The sequence below is a fragment of the Pinus tabuliformis genome, chromosome 3_1 (assembly GCF_031772625.1).
Source record: "Pinus tabuliformis cultivar Carrire ecotype Pingquan chromosome 3_1, CPIR1, whole genome shotgun sequence".
NCBI lineage: Eukaryota > Viridiplantae > Streptophyta > Pinopsida > Pinales > Pinaceae > Pinus > Pinus tabuliformis.
In genome coordinates, this window is record NC_142301.1 from 442,302,291 (window position 1) to 442,322,074 (window position 19,784).

Here is a 19,784-nt window from a genome sequence, read left to right on the forward strand (position 1 = left end):
TGCTTCTCACTCCATGTTGCATCCAACTACTACATCTAGATCCTCATGTTGCACACGTCATGTTGTTGCACCATATCATCATGCTGTTGCACTATATCATCATGCTGTTGCACTAGCTGTCACCTACAGCCAACCAAATCAACTTTTTCCCTTACCTTAAAACTTCGCACACAGACTTGCGTCCTTCTTTCTTCAAACTAGGCCTAGCTGTAGCATTTAACAACCCTCCACACAGTCATTAAGAGAACCTTGCTATGATGTTACGGCCTATGGCCTAGCACATAGCAACTTTGAAGTAAATTAACGCAGCAACACAAAGGAGCAGACTTCAACACTTTCCTTCACTGTATAACTGTGGCTTAATGTCTATATCAGCTTCCTTTAACACACAGTCACCTACAGCAAACATTGTTGCGTTTGTTGCTGAATTAGGACTTTATTGACAGTGAATGAGTGCTCCCTTAAGACTGCGGATAAGGGCTATTTCAGGCAGCGTATTAAGGCCTATGTTAACAGCATATTAAGGCTCCTTCTGGACGGCGTATGATTTTCTTTTGGACAGCGTATTAGGACCTTTCCTAACTACAGATTAGGGTCTCCACTTGGTTGCATGTAGGACTCCCTCTTTGTTGCGGATTAGGGCCTCCACTTGGCTACGTGTAGGGCTCCTTAGATCTGCGGATTAGGGCCTCCACTTGGCTGCATATTGGAGCTCCCTTTGACTGTGGATTAGAGCCTTCCCTTTATTGCAGATTAGGGCTCCCTTTGCTATGCATTAGAACTCCTATTGACTGCAGCTAGGGCTTCTTAGATCTGCGGCCAGATCTCCTCCAAGGCTGAAGCTTGATGTTCATTAGGGCAGCGTAGAGGTCTCCTTCATGACAACGTATAGGATAGGGCATACTCTAGGGCAACATATCCTCTTTAAGTGTCTCCTCCCACCAAAACCCAAAGACAAGTGGAGAGGAAGAGATAACCAAGAAGATGAGTGTCTAAATGACTTGAAGTCCTCCTTTATTAATACTAAAACGTTGAGCACAAGTGGGGTTGATTTGGTTGCTGGCCGACCTTGATGAACTGTCCCATAACACAAATAAATTCATATCTCCATGAATACTTATCAGAATCGGATGATCTTTAGATCAATCCTACACATCTCGATGAGAGGGATCCAAGAAAAATATCAGCTGCCACTAATAAGATGACCCACATGGATTTTGGACCTAGTTGCCAATTTTAACACTCCCTCTCAACTAGGGAGAACTCCATCCACTGATCCATATGTCCCACTGTACTATCTCTGCCATCAGTGCCCTGCACTGCTCTACTCAATTTTGCTCTATTCTGCTGAACCATAAAGAAGAAGAATTGATCGAGAAACTCATACCATTCTCTACTGACCCAAAGTCAGTTTCATTTTACTGACCCGAAGTCAGTTTTATTGATCCTAGATCAATATCACAAGAGAGTGTCTCAAATCGCTCATACTGATCCCAGATCAGTTACATTGATCCCAGGTCAATTACATTGATCCCAAATCAATGGAGGTCATCCTAGCATAGAGAGTACGGTAGATACAACGATGCGTCCATCAATAGTACTACTACGGTCCCAACCCCATTTCCCTGTTCATTGATCAGATGAGAGGTACTTCCCATGAGTCCCAGACTGCATGGGTAGGATGCCTCGACAAGAGAACTAATCATCCTGTCCATAGGAGAACAAATCATCCTGTCCCACAGTCGCCACAGGAGAACTAATCATCCCGGCCACAGGAGAACTAATCATCCTGTTCCACAGTTGCCACGCGAGAACTAATCATCCTGGCCCACAGGAGAACTAATCATCATGTTCCATAGTCGCCACGAGGTATCACAAGGAAAGGTTAAACCTGTCACCTTGTACATAGCACACAACCATGGGAGGGTGAGTCGCCCTGTGGTCTTATGTTGCTCCAGTAAGTACCCCAAACCCCCCAGAGCTCCCAGAGCTCAATGCATGCAACACGCAGGACACTTTTACAAAGGTCTCTCAACAACTTCAAGTCGTTCGGGAAAATCACAGATTTGATCTTTCCTCGGGGCTTTGATAAAGTGTCTGCGACTTGTACATCAGTCTCAATGCGATGGAGCCTCCTCGCTCATCGACTTACCATATCCCAGATAAAGTAGTATTTGATGTCTATCTGCTAGAGCAATCATCGAATACGGGATTCCTCAATAATCGAATCCCCCCTGGTTGTCACAAAGAATCACAGTGATATTCATCGTGTACAAACAACTCACTAATGAGCTTCCACAACCAGGCAGCATCACACGAGATCATACTCGTAGCTATGTATTTGGTCTTGGCGATACTTATAGCAATCAACTTTTGCTTCCTACTCATCCATGATATTGAAGCAGAATCCAGAGAGAACCAACACTGAGAAGTGCTCTAGCGATCCTCCACACTGCCTACCTAATCAGCGTTTGAATAATCACGCAGCTTCATATTTCTGGCAGTGTATCTCAATCCATGAGAGATTGTGCCCCGAAGATATCTCAGAAGATTCTTGGCACCAATCCAGTGAGGCTCAACCAAATATGAGCTCACCATGCTAACTGCAAAACATATATCCGGACGGAAGTTCAGCAAGAACATCAATGCAGATGAGTTTATGAAACTCAGAGGCATTTCCCAAATCTAGTCCGGCATCATCACCATATAACTTCTGAAAGTTAAGATCGTCGAGGTAGTCACGGGCTTGCAGTTTACCATTCCACATACGGAATCTAACTCCCTCTTACTTCTGCAAATGAGAGGGTCTGCACCTGTCAGAAATAGGTCGTCCTTAGAAGGTATCGGTAAGAGAGGTCTATCATCCATAACCTTCGAGCAATGGTTTGGATCGGTTTCACCCCTAGTGAATCTTAGCTTCATCAGACAACTATCAATCCTCTCATACTATGCCCAAGGTGTTTTTCTTCAAGTCATAAAGGGTTTTCTTCCACTTGTATACATGAGATAACTGACCATGAAAATCAAACTCCTATGGACTTGCTACATGAGGGGAATGGTCCCCTTGTAAGATTTTCCTTCGGTACATCTCAAACATGTACCTTCATGCTCTTCTTGAATTCAAGCATTTGAGTCACCATCTGACTCACCTCGGGTAGGGCCCCATAAGTAGACCTCCAGTGTTATAGATCAGATGTGTCAACTGATATGGTCCCCAATGGAACATCCTGCAACTTGATACAAATTGCCAACCCTGAACTCAAAATCATCTTAGAAAATTTTATTTTAAACACATACCTTTCCATCAATGAATGCCACCCTGACACCTTTGACTTCCATTGCTGAAATGGACACCAGGGTCTTCTTGCGATTAGGTACATAAAAGATATTCTGTAAATGAATCAAGTTACCCTCATTCAAATGAGAGGTAACATTTCCTACACCCTTTCCGGGATAGGTGGCATCGACTCCAAGTATAATCCCACGATTGTTTCCATCTCTACCAAATTAGAGAGAGCACCCTTCTATCCGACGGAGTGCCTTGAAGCACTACAATCAATAAGCCAGATTCCCAAAGAATCTGAAAGAGAGGGCCAATACAAGATAGCACTTCTTTATCTTATCAAAAACAACATATGATTCTTCATACCTGGGGTTCCTTGCTTTCTTGAAGAGTCAGCCATTACCTTGATGACCTGCACTGTCATTCCTCTGATCATTGAAGATGTCCCTAGAATGGTTGTCATCATCATCAAGTGATGTGTCCCTGCCATTCGGACACTCCTTCACATAATGGCCGAACTTATTATAACCAAGGCATCTGCCTTTCCTTCCACCCTTAGATCTAGACTTCTCATTGAAGTGATCTTTAGGTAGGCTATCAGAAGCTTCCACTGCGCCATTCTGATAATATTCTCTGCTTCGATTTCGCCCTTGATGAGTTTGAAGAGGGATGAGGAATCCATTGATCCTTTTGTCCTTTCCCAACTATCTTCAATGATTGCTCTTTCACTCTTGCTTCGGCATCGTCTTCACCTCAGCTCTGATACCATGTCAAATTTAGGTATGTTCTATGCTTAGAGCAATTTATTTCAATTTTCATAGTTAGCTCAATACCTTTTCTAGATTAGCAATCGCATCAGCATTAATGGAAACTGCAGATAGAACATAAACATAAATCGCAAAAGACAAGCCAAGATAAGAGGACACAAGATGTGGCGCTAGCCAGGGACAAACCCCAATGTGGGGAAACCCTTTATCAATTCTTCTTATATGTTCTTCAATAGTTCAACAGAGAGAGAGAGAGATAGTACATTTACAATAGAAGTCATCACTTTGACTTATCTAGATCAGAGCATAGATCATCTCCTAGGATGATGATACATGAGATCAGTTGAAGACATGTTGCTTCAACTGATTCTCCAAGGTGACTCCTTCACCTATCATAGTGCTGCATCTCGTCATCATGCTGCACTTCACCGTGTTGTACCATGTTGCACTCATCATCACTATGCTGCATTTCATCATGCTTCGCTAATCATGATTGTACCCATCACAGTACTGCATCTCCTCATGCTGCACCATGTTGAGCTCTTCATTGCACTAAGCTGCATCCAAATGCATGCTGCAATACCTCATCATCCTGCTGCTTCTCACTCCATGCTGCATCCAACTACTGCATCTAGATCATCATGCTGCACACATCATGTTGTTGCACCATATCATCATGCTGCTGCACTCGCTGTCACCTACAGCCAACCAAATCAACTTTTTCCCTTACCTTAAAACTGCCCACACAGACCTGCGTCCTTCTTTCTTCAAACTAGGCCTAGTTGTAGCATTTAACAACCCTCCACGCAGTCATTAAGAAACCCTTGCTATGATGCTATGGCCTATGGCCTAGCACATAGCAACTCTGAAGTAAATTAACACAGCAACACAAAGGAACAAACCTCAACACTTTCCTTCACTTAATGTCTATATCAACTTCCTTTAACACACTGTCACCTACAGCAAACACAATTGTGTTTGTTACTGAATTAGGACTTTATTGACAATGAATGAGTGCTCCCTTAGGACTGCGGATAAGGGCTATTTCAGGCAGTGTATTAGGGCCTATGTTAACAGCATATTAAGGCTCCTTCTGGACTGCGTGTGATTTTCTTTTGGACATCGTATTAAGACCTTTCCTAACTGCAGATTAGGGCCTCCACTTGGCTGCATATAGGGCTCCCTCTTTGTTGCGGACTAGGGCCTCCACTTGGCTACATATAGGGCTCCTTAGATCTGCGGATTAGTTCCTCCACTTGACTGCGTATTGGAGCTCCCTTTGACTGTGGATTAGATCCTTCCCTTTGTTGCGGATTAGGGCTCCCTTTGCTATGCATTAGAACTCCTATTGACTGCAGCTAGGGCTTCTTAGATCTGCGGCCAGATCTCCTCCAAGACTGAAGCTTGATCTTCATTAGGGCAGCGTAGAGGTCTCCTTCATGACAGCGTATAGGATAAGGCATCCTCTAGGGCAACATATCCTCTTTAGGTGTCTCCTCCCACCAAAACCCAAAGACAAGTGGAGAGGAAGAGATCACCAAGAAGATGAGTGTCTAAATGACTTGAAGTCCTCCTTTATTTATACTAAAACGTTGAGCACAAGTGGGGTTGATTTGGTTGCTGGTCGACCTTTACGAATTGTGCCATAACACAAATAAATTCATATCTCCATGAATACTTATCGGAATCGAATGATCTTTAAATCAATCCTACACCTCTCGATGAGAGGGATCCAAGAAAAATATCAGCTACCATTAATAAGATGACCCACATGGATTTTTGCCCTAGTTGCCAATTTTAACATAAACCCTCATAACTGTTGCACCAGTTTTCTTGCATTGGTTTTTTCCAAGGACTATGTGTCCAAAAATAAGTGTGTCCTATGTATCTTGTTCTTTGCTCTGTATTATGTTTCATGAGGATCAAATATTTAATTAAAGTGTAGGCTACAGAAGTAATTTGCTTTAGTATTCAGAGGAATAACTTGGTTAATGTATATTAAAGATCAAGTAGGTGAAGTAGATTCAGAATTGCTACAGTTAGGGTCCCTAGAGTCTAGGAATTTTCACACCTCACCATCCAAGTGTAATGTGGCTAGTTTAATAGCCTCACCCTTTGTCATTTGATGTAGCTGGAAATATGTATCCATTTTTTGAACCCATGATCGAGCTGAGCACTTGTATGATCCATCAAAGCAGGGGATGGTCACCTTCTCCAATGTTTCTGCAGCGCCTGATTCTGCCTTCAGGCATTCTGAAATGGTTTAGGTGTACTTTTCAACTAAAGGTGGCAGAATTCAATGAAACTCATGCCAGACTAGAACTCTCATCCCAATGCTCTATACTCCTCCATGTAATCTGCATAATGAATCCTTTGACTAGTCTACTCTATTTGATCATCTTTTGTCACATGCAAAAACCGAGGCATATTGGGTCTGGGTGGTTTACTGAATGAGCGTGAATAGCTCTGTGTAGCAGCATGTGATTGGCCGCCCTCTACACTATTGGACACTTCTCCATCCATAGGCTCCTTGTCGGTGGAAGTCCCTTTGTTTTTCATCCCTTTCGTCAAGTCTACCATCTCCTTTTGGCCTTTAGCTAGATCATTTATTGCCTTGAGCAAACTGTTAAAGGCTTGTTCCTCCCTTTCACCCATATCTGGCCCCTCTATTTCAAGTGTCTCTTCGAATCTTTTGCCCTCTTTTGGTGTCTCTTCACTCTCACTATTTGAATCTTTGTCTGTAAGTGGAGTGGGTTCTCTATAGTTACGCCTTCTTCTATAACTAGTCCCTGTGAAAGGACATTCCTATATCATGTAATCACTGTTAAGTTGCCCTCGAACCTCACAGTTGTCCAAGAACATGCTCTGCTACCACTGGAAAATCCCCACTAGAAAAAAAAATTCTACGTCAATAATTTTGTGAGTTTTCAATCAAAATTTCAGTGGTAACTTCATCAAACAGTTTGATAACTTTCTACTGCAGGTGATTTTTTATAAATTTGTTTTCTAGGAAACACATACAATGCTTCAAATGCATTAATAAACTTCCAAACAATTTCTTATTTCATACATCAAAACCTAAAAATTACAAGTTGTTGATATGTAGTTTTAATACCCCCATAGAAAAGCGTTTCTCATTTAAAATTTGAACACACGATCAGGGGAATTAGAAAGATGGAACCTAATTGTTATTGGTAGCCATAGAAGGATGCACAAATACAATTATCAACCCACTAGAAGTAACATCTTAGAGTTTGGTTATGAAATATAATGCCCATAAATTGATATACAAGCTCAACACTTCATAACAGTCCTTGTACCACCAAAAAACCAAATAAAATTTGTCCCTAAGATAGTACGCAGTCCCAACAGTGAAGCTACAGCAGCACTGGAGTGTATAGGAATGATCTTCGTCCACCTTAGTATGACTTCCAAAACTCGTGGTCATGCACAAGAATAGAACACGACCACTTGGGAATCAGTTTCATGCCCCACATATGTAATACATCCTGCCTATAACAATGCTTCCCCCCACAATCCACACACTCAAACCATCAACTGATACGCAGCCTAGGAAGAAAGGAAAACTTGGTCAACAGTGAAATATGTTTGTAGCCTTGACTGGGTATTCGAGTTGCCCCTCCAAAGAGAAAATCGAACCACTGGCACCTTTAGTTAGCCTCCACAATGAGAGCAGCCTCTCAAAGATACAAACTTACCCTTTGGTTTGGCTATGAAAATCGATTTCCAAGGCTCAAGTTTGGGCTTGTGTGCTCAAACTTTCACGGAGTTCTTCAACCTGCCAAATGATATAGAAAACACCAAATGAGCTCCTAAAATCAACTAATAACACCTGGGTACCTCAATATTTCTTGTAAATCTTGTTCTCCATTGAAACACAGTGGTGAAATCTGTGCGATTTCACTCCTTGAACAGGCTAGAGTGTCTAGTTTCAACATGAAACAGTTATGGTGGCTAGGGTTTCCAAACCCTAAGCTTCTCTTCAAGAAAACTCTCCAAGAACTCTTTTCTCCAAAACCCAAATGCACGAATGAAGAGTCTCCTCATTTCCCTTCTTTTATAAACATGTGGCCCTTGTTGCCACCATTTTACCATTTGGACTTTTCTAAAGTCACTTTATAATATTTCATTTGATCAAGTTGAAGTGACTTTTCACTTGCTTAAGAAATGTCCCCTTGTCACCCCTTAGACTTTTCATAATGTTTCCTTATGCAAATTAAGCCCCCCTTATTAAATTTTTTCTTGCTTTAGCCTATGGGAACTGTTGTCGCACAAAGTGTCTAAGCACCACGACAACGCTGGGAGTAAGGGCTGTCACTCTTAAATCCTTACTCCGTTTAGACTCTCTCCTAGACAAGTCAAGGGGGGTAGTCCCTAGGTAAATGGAATAATAACCTATGAAAAATAGACTCTAGGAGATTTTAATGATGAACAACTCTATGAACTGTAAATGGATTTTGATTAACTGAGATGAATAGTTTAAACGCTAATGTAACCAAGACACGACCACAAGATATCAATAATTATAGACCAGCACCTTCGATATTTGAATTAACCATCAACTAAATAAAACAAGTTATCCAGAACAATTTTTCAATATGTGACAAATAATGACGATCATGAATAATCAATATAAACACCCAACACTGTGACATGCAAAAGATTCCAGATTTAAAATGATTATCGTTAATGACCAAGATCTAGAATTAATTAATTTTCTCCAACAGCCAATATAACTTCAAACATTTATCGTACTTTGACCATAGGAAAATCATAAAAATGCATTTAATGACCAAATAACACTAAGGAACTTTAGGTTTAAATTTTTTAATTATTCCTTAGGAACCTAATTTAATGTCAAAAATAAGGAGAACAAATCAAAGAGTTAAAATATCGAAATTTTTAAAGGGCCATGAGCCACATCAAAAATTTTGATGTCTAACCGCAAATCCTTTAATTCATTTCATTCTTAAATTCGACACCAAAATTCTAAACAATTTAGATTTTTTTTTTTTTTAGGATTTTTAGGATTTTTTAGAAGCTTTATATTTTTTTAAATATTTAAGAATTTTAAATTTTAAAAGTTTTTTTTGTTTTTTTTTTTTAATCATAATAAAATCAAAGACCAAAATCAAATCAAAAGAAAAAGGTAATAAGAAAAATCGAAATCAAATAAAAAAAATTAAAGTCAAATACAAAATAAAATCGAATCTCAAATTAAATTGAAAACAGAAAATAAAAATTCAAAACCAAAATGAATTTTATATGAAACAAAAAATACACATCCGCTAACCCTAAACTTGATATACAAAATAGAAATAACGCATATATACAATGAAAAAGGAAATTGAATGTTCTTGTTTTCTGTTGTGTGCAGGTCGAATGATGAAAGGAGCTGAAGCCGCAGGTTTGAGAGCAGCGTGAGGGTTAAGGAGAGTACGCAGGTGGGATGAAAGAGCAGGATGGTGAGGGCAGCGTGAATGAGCAGCTGAAGGGGGTCGCGGAGAAGGATACGAAGCGAGAGAAGGGAAGAGATGCAGCGCGAGGGAAGATGGAGCTGCGAATGGAGGACTATGGATAAGGTGAAGGGCAATGAGGGCTGACGGAGTGCAATGAGGAGCGGACGAGGGAGAGCTGCGAGAGGGACGAGAGGATGGCCAGCGTTTGGATGAGATTGTTGGGCATCGTTAAGGACTATGTGCAGCTCTAGACAGCGGGATGGAGATTGAGAGAAAGGTTGTGGATCGTGGATCCAAGGGGTGAGGGAATGAAGGATGCTGCGTGAAGAGGGTTTGGAAGAGAGAGGAAGAGTTGGGATGTTCTGGCAACGATGAGAGGAAGGTGCGATGGGAGGAAAGGTTTGTTGGACAGTGCAAACAGGGATGAGACCACGGATGAAGCAGCGTACAGATGTGGACAGCGTAAATGGAGATGAGGGATCTCTCTTTGTGGTTGCAGGTGGAGCAGCGTGGAGAGTGAGAAAAATGATTGTGGGAATGATGCAGAAGGAGGGTTTCTAAAAAAAAAATTGAAATGCACAGTAAACTCCAAAACTAGGCAGCCAATCAATTTGCAAAATGGTGGCCCAGAACTTCCACCAGAACCTTTAAAAAATTTTCCAGAAACCATAACTAAAAATTTAAATCGCTCTGCTTCAAATTTCTTTGAAACCCTTATAAAATTTCCAGATCTGAAAATAAATAAATGTAAACCCTTGGACTGTGAAATCTAGATATAATCCCTACCAAAATGATGCTGATGGACCCTTAGAGATCCAGATCTTACCCTCCAGGGCCTAGATCTGGATTCTGCACAGCTTTCAGCTTCAGATCTGCAACCTGTACCTAAAAACACAAACACTCAAAACCCGAATATACAGAAATAAATGAAACCCTAGAAACCCTAGTCAGAAAAGTAAAAACAAAAATTACAGATCTATGCACAGGAACAGCAAATCTATCAGATCTGGTGAGTGTGAGTCCAACTCCGCTCCCAGATCTGATAATCTAAGGCTCTTAAAAGCCAAATTTATCAATTCAGCACAGAGAAATTTGATATTTTGATTTTAAACAGAGGTGCTTCGCCCAAAACCCTTCATGCATCAACAATAAAAAAAAATTTGATAAGCTCGGGATCCAATCAAGCTGGGCTCTTCAGAAAATACAAATTGGGAGTTGGTTGGTCCAACTGAAAACTTCCTCGAACACCCGATGATCTAAAAATCAAGAATTTCCTGCACAACTCAATTCAACCATTAACGTAGAGCAAGAAAACGATAATAAAATTCAGATTTAATAGAGATACCTGCTATTATATTCAAAACTTAAATTACCATTTAAACCCCAGTGATTGAGCAAAATATCTGTGCTCAAATCACTCTTCAGAAAGTTATCATCAATGGCTGAAAGGAAATCTATGCATGGAAATAAACCATCATACAGCGTTTCCACGAAGAGTAACACCAGCAAAAATTAACCCCAAAGACTTTCTTTATTGTTCATAAAAAAAAGGATTACAAGAGAGCTTTCACTTAGCACACAACAAAAAGATCGAATGATCTCAACTAACAACTGACCTCCTATTTAAAGATAAATCTTCCAACGGCTAGTTCGAGTGATCCTTGTCAAAGTAATCTCGACCATTGATGAGGATCAAAATTTCTTTTAATCTCATCCGTCAAAATTTTAATTATTGAGGAAATTTCAAATTTTTCACTTAAATGCATTTTAATTAATTCAAAAATTAAATTTTTGAATTAATTTCCTCAAAATTTTGACTTTGACTTAACTCAAGGGACCAAAGGCCTAAAATTTAACAAAATAATCAATTTACCTTAGTCCCTGGGCCTCTTAAAATTTAATTTTTAAAAGACCCACGAATTTTGCCTTTAGAAAATTTAAATTTACCTAGGACCTATAATTAATTAAATTTTTGGCTTAGGATTTTAATTAATTTTAGCCAAAAAATTTAATTAATTAACCTATGAGGAGATAGATTATTTTTTCCAACCCTCAAGACCCTTTACATCATGATGTTCACAGTTTTTTACATCTCGAGGGGAAAACCCATCTGAAATAGACCCTCACAGACTACCCATTTCTGCAACATAAATATAATCCAACAGACTAAGCAATTTGTAATAAAATAACCTAACCAAATAGTTAGGATTATTCCCAAATCAATTTTACATAGACTCAATTTATAACACTAAGACTCGCCTAAGATCCCGGTGACAAAATTCATTCCGGCTTTTGGGGTAACGCTGAAGGAAAACTCTACTGACCATCTGAGAATGGATCAATGAGACAAAAAACCTCCCATAATGTAGATTGCTACCAGAAAAATAGATTTACCTAGGCAATTACATACATGACACAGATCTTCTGAGATTATTTACATCATATACATGTAGAATGGGTTTACATTATAACATGACAATCAGGTTGATGATGATAGATGGACGACGCGAACACATCGATCAGGTGCTATCCCTTTTGCAAAAAAAGGGGTGCACTGCTATGGGTCGTTGACACATAGTGGTCAACAGGAACCACATTAAACTGGCAAACTCCATCATAAGCTTCTTAAGTGGTCAGGGACATTGTATCCAGCTATATTGGAACCAGGTGATTTCAAGTGCTAACAAGTCTATTAACTACAGATTGTACTTTATAGTCATGTCGACCTATGTCTTGACTATTTGTTTCATCTAAAGCCTAAGAAGCCTTCCTTTCACCATTATAACCATTCATTTGATTCTGCTAGTAACATCCACATTAAAAGCAATGCAAATATTGGACATACCAGTATGTAATCCACTAGTGGGCAGAATAATATATCAATGGGTCTTTTGAAAAGGGTTTTTCGTTTCTAACAAGATTGGCATGCCCCAGACTATAACACCACCATTGTGATAGGCTCTTGGAGTTATATATAAATGGAACCAAAATTTGCACGTTTTATCAAAGACCTCGTTATTTACTTCTTGTTCTTTAGATATGAGATGTTTTGGTACTTTGCTTTGTATCAACATCATTGTATTCAGCTCCCATCAACCTATTTTGTGGTCATTTGTTGGGCATTAATACAATTAATGTGTCTATCTTATCTACATTAAAATGGCCAGAAAATAATTTCTTTGAACTGCAAAGATATCATGTGTCACACTTTTAAAATCAAGCATATTTTTTCACAATTTATTTGAATATAAGATCACAAAATGTCTAACGAGAACAAAAATTCTCAAAATCTATTTTCTTTAAAATACTTTCTAATGTTTAGCATCCAAGCAAAATAACTAAACTTTGTCACTCAAATATGTACCGCATGAAAGTGCAATCTGTATCGATGTTTAACAACTCCTTCAGTGGCATTATAAAACATGTCCATTAGCATTGTTTTTCCTGCACAATAGAGATATTTTCGTTAAACTTAAAAGCAGAGGCTTAAAAACTTTTTTACTGTTCCAATCAGAAATCAAAAATCAAATAAAATTGATATATAATATATATATATAGATATAGATATAGATATATTCTTGTATGTTCTAAACGAAAATGCATGCCTTTGAGATGATAACAAGGCGCTATGGCATCAAACAAAACAAAAAACAATAAATAATTTCAATAGTAGCATTGAAAATAAAATTGATAGAGATCCCATTTAAATAATACATAGCAACTAAATTTTGGAAGTATGAAGTATGCTGATTTATCCAACAGGTAATACAAGGGAAATATTACCACAACCAACATTTCCATACAGGTATAGCCCTTTCGGAGGGGGTGGTGCAACTGGATGAGGACCAACAAGTGAATCCAGCTTTTTCTCTCTCTTAAGGTATGATACCATTCTCCCTGTGCCTGCTTCTGCACGCTCATTTTTCTTCCTGATATATCCAGTTGAACAAGAAGAAGAAAATCTATTAGCCTAATATTGTGCCTTCAATTTTCAAGGCCAGAGGATTAAACTTTGAAAAATGAAACCAAGAGTCATATGCAGCTTAAAATGCATTTTGAAGAAATAAAAATGCAAGGAAACAACCAAACGGTTTCAAAGAGCAACACAATAGTAGCTCGAATAGAACTACTTCATGACAGACCACAAGCTTCAGCATTCTCCATTTTAAAGACGTGATTCAAAGTTTTAGTGAATACCATGAAACAATATCAAAAGGAGAAGAAGAGACAACATAGTGTCAATTAAACCTAAGAAACAATCTAGAAGAGAAGTATGTAAGACATTGTGGGACCAAGGTTAGAAAGATAAAATTAATATTTTGCAGATGCCTAAAGAGTGGTGAGTAGTACAGGTACATTTTACAATGATCTAGATATGAATTCACCAGCTTTTTGAAAACCAAAGATCCATATACAGCAAAGAAATGGAATATTTCCAACATATAAACATCTTTTATGATTCACAGAGGAAAAACATAAAAAAGGTTAGATCAAAACCTCCCTCTTTACTAAAATTCTTAATTCCCAAAAGGAACCATGCATGACCATGCATGTGTACTATAGTATTAATTACACAATAATTACATTTTTACATAGTAAAATAATTTCAGTTGCCAACCAGCCTTGTGGATGATTTGCCAAAATGTTAATATGCCTGCCACTAGTGGAAACTTCGGAAAATCACCTCTTAATGCAAATTCACCTCAACCTTGAGGTTCCCCTATCTATTTCCTGTGAACTTTCAGGCTTCAGCCAGAGAGCTGAATCTGAAATATACATTGCAAAGCTATACATTTCACTTCTGTCTAACCAAATACACAAGGAAGCCCAAGAAAATAAACACAGAACAATTCCACTTCAAGGAAAATATCTTCCAGCCTTTGGAGCACAAATCCTGATTTCCAACATATAACAGAATTTGAAAAGAATTTATTTACAGCATATTTGTTACAGCCATAAGTCTGCCAATTTAGCATCTGTAAGTTTGTCAAATCACTTAATGAATGCAGCTCATTCTTATGTTAAATCAGCATACACAACCTGTGCTAGAAACTACTCAATCACCATAATAACTGAAACTGAAAATATGACCTGCAAGAACACGAATTTGGACCACAAAGATAAAATAAGATAATTATATTAATGTCCAACAAATGACCACAGTAGTAGGTCAATGGGATTGTCAAGTACAATGATGTCAATAGTAAATACAAAGGGAAAAACGATCCTGGGATATATCATTCACGATTACTACTTGTTGCCAAAAAATCTAATAGGCCTTGGAGAGGGGTGCCCCACAAAGCTATCACTAGACCAAGTGACAACAATGAGATAGTAGCCCACTGTCACCACAGCAACTACCCCCTTCTCTTTATGGACTTTCACCAATAGGAGGAGTCCTCGTATAAAGGTCACTTAATAGGTATTCTAAGTTACGGACTACAAGGTGACTTGAAAGGCTTCTAAGTGGAAGACACAATTTAGGTACTAGGCTCCAAACCATGAAGAAGAGGCAATCCGTTTTCCTTGTAGAGGCCAAAGATGGGCAATATAAGACCTAGGGTTTCATTGATAGGTTGAGAGTTGGGGTGACCCATGGTACATGTGCCAAGAAAGGGTTTTCCACAATGTATTTCAAGAAGGTTATGGCACATGAAACCCTCAAGAAGCCCTCAAGTTGAAGCTAAAACCAAACTAGGGTTTTACCCTAGGGCAAGAGAGATTATAGATAAATTCGAAAGGATGCCCAAGTAGAATCCTTGATGTTCAGACTTTCCAAGACCAAAAATCTCCCTTCCTAGTCAATTCGCACTAAGCCATAGATGGTCACTTGGCCTTAAAAGGGCCGAATTAAGTAAGAGAGAGAAAGAGTAAACATTTATGGATAAAATTGACTTGATCACCAACAAATGGATACCCAGTGCCCAATGCCTAGTACTAGGTTGGCTAAAACTTGAAAAGGAGTAAGGACATTTCGATGCCCTAGCATCAAAACCCTAACTAATACTTTTGTGAGGGATCAAAATTCACTTAGGAAAGCTAATGTAAGATCACCAAAAGGATTGCCATTCACATATCATACAATGAGTAATGCATGCAATAATATGACCTAACTTCCATAAAATTGATATTCAACAAAATTAGGGGACAATATTTAACCTAGATCACCTTTTTATTCCATACATTAGACATTGAATTAGAAATTTTCCAATAAAGGCACTTACATGTACAATCTAGTCAATGATCCAAGGAAACTTCTCCAAACACAAAAATATTGCTCCAAGACAAAATATGCTCCATAGATCACATCTCTCCAATAGGTACAGGAGGTTGAAATTCTCAAGTAGAGAGGTCATATGCACAAGTGATGATGATGACAAATGAAAAGGTCCAATCCTCTATTTATATGAGGACAAGTCTATTTTTTGTTCTAAAGCCCCTACTAACAAGTAAAATTACAATGAAACGCTTGGGCTACAAGCCAACCCAGCTAAATTTGTCATAAATGCAATGAGAAGCCCACACGTGTGAGTCGTGAGCATACTAGGGTTGACATCATGCAAGAAAGGAGCTCCAAATGCCAAGCGTTGAACTTTTGATTGCCAAGTATGGTGTAGAAGCCTCTAAAAATCATCATTTGAGGGTTAACCCTTGAAGTTGATCTCTCATTTCAGAGATTTTCTTGAAGTAGGGATTTATTCCTTCCTTTGTCATCTTCATCTTGTATAATTCATTCCTCAAAGATATTACTTCTCTGGTTGTGGATACCGAGAATAGCTCTACTAGATTATCATAAATTTATTTCAATGTCTCAAACTTGGAGACATATGGAATGAGAGAGTCTTTGAATGATTCTATTAGAATCCTTTTAACTCTTGTCTCGTAGACTCATCCTTATTGTACTTGGCTAAGGCTTGAGCCTGCTCCTTAGCAGGGATAGTGATATTCCCTTCCCTTTGACAAGCTATCGGAGTTCATTCTCCTTGAGTAGTAGATCAGTCCTCTTCCATGCAAGAAAGTGATTGGTACCTACCAATTTATTGCTTTCCTTGCAAAAATACATTGATGTGTATTTAGAAGGGGACATGTACTTGATAGATTTTGAAATGTAATGGATTGGCTTCCTCCTTGAAGACTTGATGACTAGTCTTCCCTGGATCTTGATGTTCTTCAAGTTGCCTTCTCCAAGTGGACTTGCTTGGTGATGAGGTTTGCTTGAAGACTTGTAGCTTGATGTAGGTCCTACTTCAATCTGCTTTTCTTTGTAGGTGCCTTTATATAAGGCTCTTCTTCTAACTTTATAGACCTACTTGATGAATGATGGATTGTAGACCCTTCTTGTCCTTGAAGTGATTGAGACTTCTAGGCTTGATGCTTCAACTTTGTAGATGCTTCTTTTGATGAGGGTTCTTTAGTTGCCCTTTCCTTGATGTGTAAACTACGCTCTGATACCATGTTGAAGAATCTAGGGCAAAGTAGTGTTGTGATGATTCTTCGTTACTTGATAAAAATTTGTGGAGTTTTTTTACTTTTCTTATTGGCTTATGCTTCTTCTTATTATTATTAGTGCATATGTGTGTACTTCATGAAACTGCCATCAGAACAAAATAACAAGAACACAAAGTTTGTCTTTTAGCCAGGGACAAAACCTCTCCACTCTTGAACGAAAAACCCTTTGTAAGTTTTCTCTTATTGAAGTTTCTTATTTGAACAACTGCCAAACCCTAGACCCTTGACTAGGACATCCTCCAAGCATAAGTCAAATTTTTCCTCTTTCTACACTGTAACTTCCGGCACATATACCTCTGTCTTTTGGCACTTCGTTCTCCTTCTTCTGACACTTTGTTCTTCTTTCAACCTTGTTATACTTTCTCTAAAGAAGACACTATTGATGAGACCCTTCTTCTTATGGAGATTCCTTTCTTCTTTCCACCAATTAGCTAACTTGGATGTAGGGTTGTTATGACTGCAAACAGAATTCTGATTATCGCACGTGTGACTGTTTTCTGCCCTAGAAAACAGTCCCTTCAGCTTCGATCTTGGTCCCTCTTCCTTCCTTTATGAGAGCTTCTTCTTCACTGGTAGAGAGAGGCTTAATAGACCTTTGTTTGCACCCAAAACAGTGAGATATGTTGACTTATACTTTTCTGCTGCAATGGCCACAGTCAGACATTCCTTGACCTCGCACGTGTGACTATTTTGCTTCAGAAACGTCCTCCTTTCCTTCGTTGTTCTGTCTTCCTATTACGATGCCCTTGTAGCCCTCTTCGTCCCTTTTGGCCTTCTTCTTGCTTGCGGATTTCAGAGAGAGTTATGTTGAATGAGTGGACAGCCTCTATAAATAGAGGTTTGTCCCTCCTCTTTTAGGCCGACTTGACTGTCCTCTAGGCCGACATGACAGTTACACTAAAATTCATCTTTTATCTATCGTTTTGCTGCTTGGAGACTTCGTTGATGCTAGGAGAGGATTTGACTATGCTTGGAGGTGTTCCCATGACTTTGTATGATGACATACATGATGTAACATGCCCTCAAAGGGTCTTATCATAATTACATTTTGACTTTGACTCTCTAGAAGCACTTCAAAATGTGCTTGACCTATTTTCAATGAGCAAGAAACTCATTGATAAATAATACAAAAATAATTTCTCTTTTCTTGAATAAGTACAAATATCAAAATTACATTTATGAAGACCTAACCTAGTTTCATTTCCTTCAACAATTCAATGATCTATGGTCATTATGTAAGATTGAAGAAACCAAATTAAAGGCAAAGAATGGCGTTGGATCAAATGAGCAAACACAAGCATATGCAGCTATGACAAGGAGGAAAGGGAAGTTTGGAAAATTTGAGCCTCGAAAGAAATTTCAAAAGAAAATTGACATGTCTAAGATTCAGTGTTATGAATGTAATGAATATGGGCACTTCAAGAGGAATTGTCCTAAACTCAAGAAGGGCAACAAGAAAAGAAAGGAAAGAAGTGAAGCCCATGTGACTGAAGAAGTAGAAGAACCAAAAGAGAAGAAGTCAAAGAAGGAAGAAGTAAAAGAACTCTACTATTAAAAGGATCTCACACACATTTAAGTATATGGAAGTTAGCAAGTCACTGTAGGGAGCATTACAGTCATGATAAGGTGCATTATAGCAGAAATTGAGATGGCATCATTCTAGGAGCATGAAAGTATATCCGAAGTGGCAGTTTGTATGGTTGAAGCAAGTCATCTAGCAAGATAGAAAGAGAAGACTATCATCACACCTCATCATCATTAGGAAGAAGCATGTTAAAGATCATCAAGATCCTCCATTAGAATCTTTGTTAAAAGGTTCACCTCTACTTAGAAGAAGCGTCACATAGATAGTCTACATTCCACCTAGTGTGGGATCCACAGTTTAGAAGGATGAAGGTATGACAAAAAAATGCAGCATAACAATTTAAGTTGAAGCATTTTCATCTTCAAGCAAAGGAAAGGAAGTTGCTAGAGGAAGTCTAGATGATCACATGAAAGAAAGAGGCATGCAGAGGTTTGGTAACTATTAATAGATAGATGAAGTCATATCATCCCTTGGTTGAAAATAGGTTGGTTAGAAATCTCTATCTCATGAGCATAAAGAAGGAACGCTTCCTTTTGAATGATACATGAAGGCATAAATACAATATGCCTTGAACTATTCTACATGATGACATGATAGAATCAACATTATATGACCTCATGAAGAATATGAGGTGGTTGTCAACACCTATTTCTATGTAGAAAGGAGCTAGGTATAGAAATCACAAAGAAGCATTATATGAAGAAGTTAGAAGGAGAGTCGTAAAGATGTATCTATAGCCACTTGGATAAGAAGATTAATCAACATCTAGAAGGATTAGCTATGATATCTCCATGAAGAAGTTATGAAGACCCTGATAAGTATGAAGCAAAAAAAGAACCTTGGTAGTAAATATCTCAAAGATGGATTTGTACAATATGCACGATGTTGTCGCAAAAGTTGATATTATGAAAAAGGGCCATCATTAAGAGGTAATTTGGTTTAACGATTCACTTTGTATTTTGAAAGCAAGCATCTGGTTGGGTTGGAATAGGGCTACCGAAAGAGGGTTGTAGAAATTCACCTACAACTAGTACACATAGACTTGGATGGAAAACTCTGGAAGGAACATGACTTGGAAAGAGGTAGCAGTATGAAGGATAGCTAGATGATAACTAAGGACACTTTCTGATGAAAAGAAGAATGACATGACTAGCATTACT

General features: G+C 38.6%; 2 protein-coding genes across 3 annotated transcripts in view; both read right to left on the reverse strand.

Annotated features, from left to right (window-relative positions):
* The window catches only part of LOC149187649 (AFG1-like ATPase family protein), a 454,936-nt gene that overhangs the window by 364,870 nt on the left and 70,282 nt on the right, over nucleotides 1–19,784 (reverse strand). For both annotated transcript variants that reach the window (XM_089411422.1, XM_089411421.1), the window contains exons 4-5: nucleotides 13,314–13,459; nucleotides 12,895–12,974 (exon numbers count right to left, since the gene is read on the reverse strand). In XM_089411422.1, the coding sequence (XP_089267548.1) occupies nucleotides 12,895–12,974; nucleotides 13,314–13,459 (226 nt within the window). The remainder of the gene's footprint in view (nucleotides 1–12,894; nucleotides 12,975–13,313; nucleotides 13,460–19,784) is intronic.
* The window catches only part of LOC149187651 (uncharacterized), a 42,420-nt gene continuing 36,864 nt past the window's right edge, over nucleotides 14,229–19,784 (reverse strand). The window contains exon 3 of the mRNA XM_089412373.1: nucleotides 14,229–14,296. Within this exon, the coding sequence (XP_089268499.1) occupies nucleotides 14,229–14,296 (68 nt within the window). The remainder of the gene's footprint in view (nucleotides 14,297–19,784) is intronic.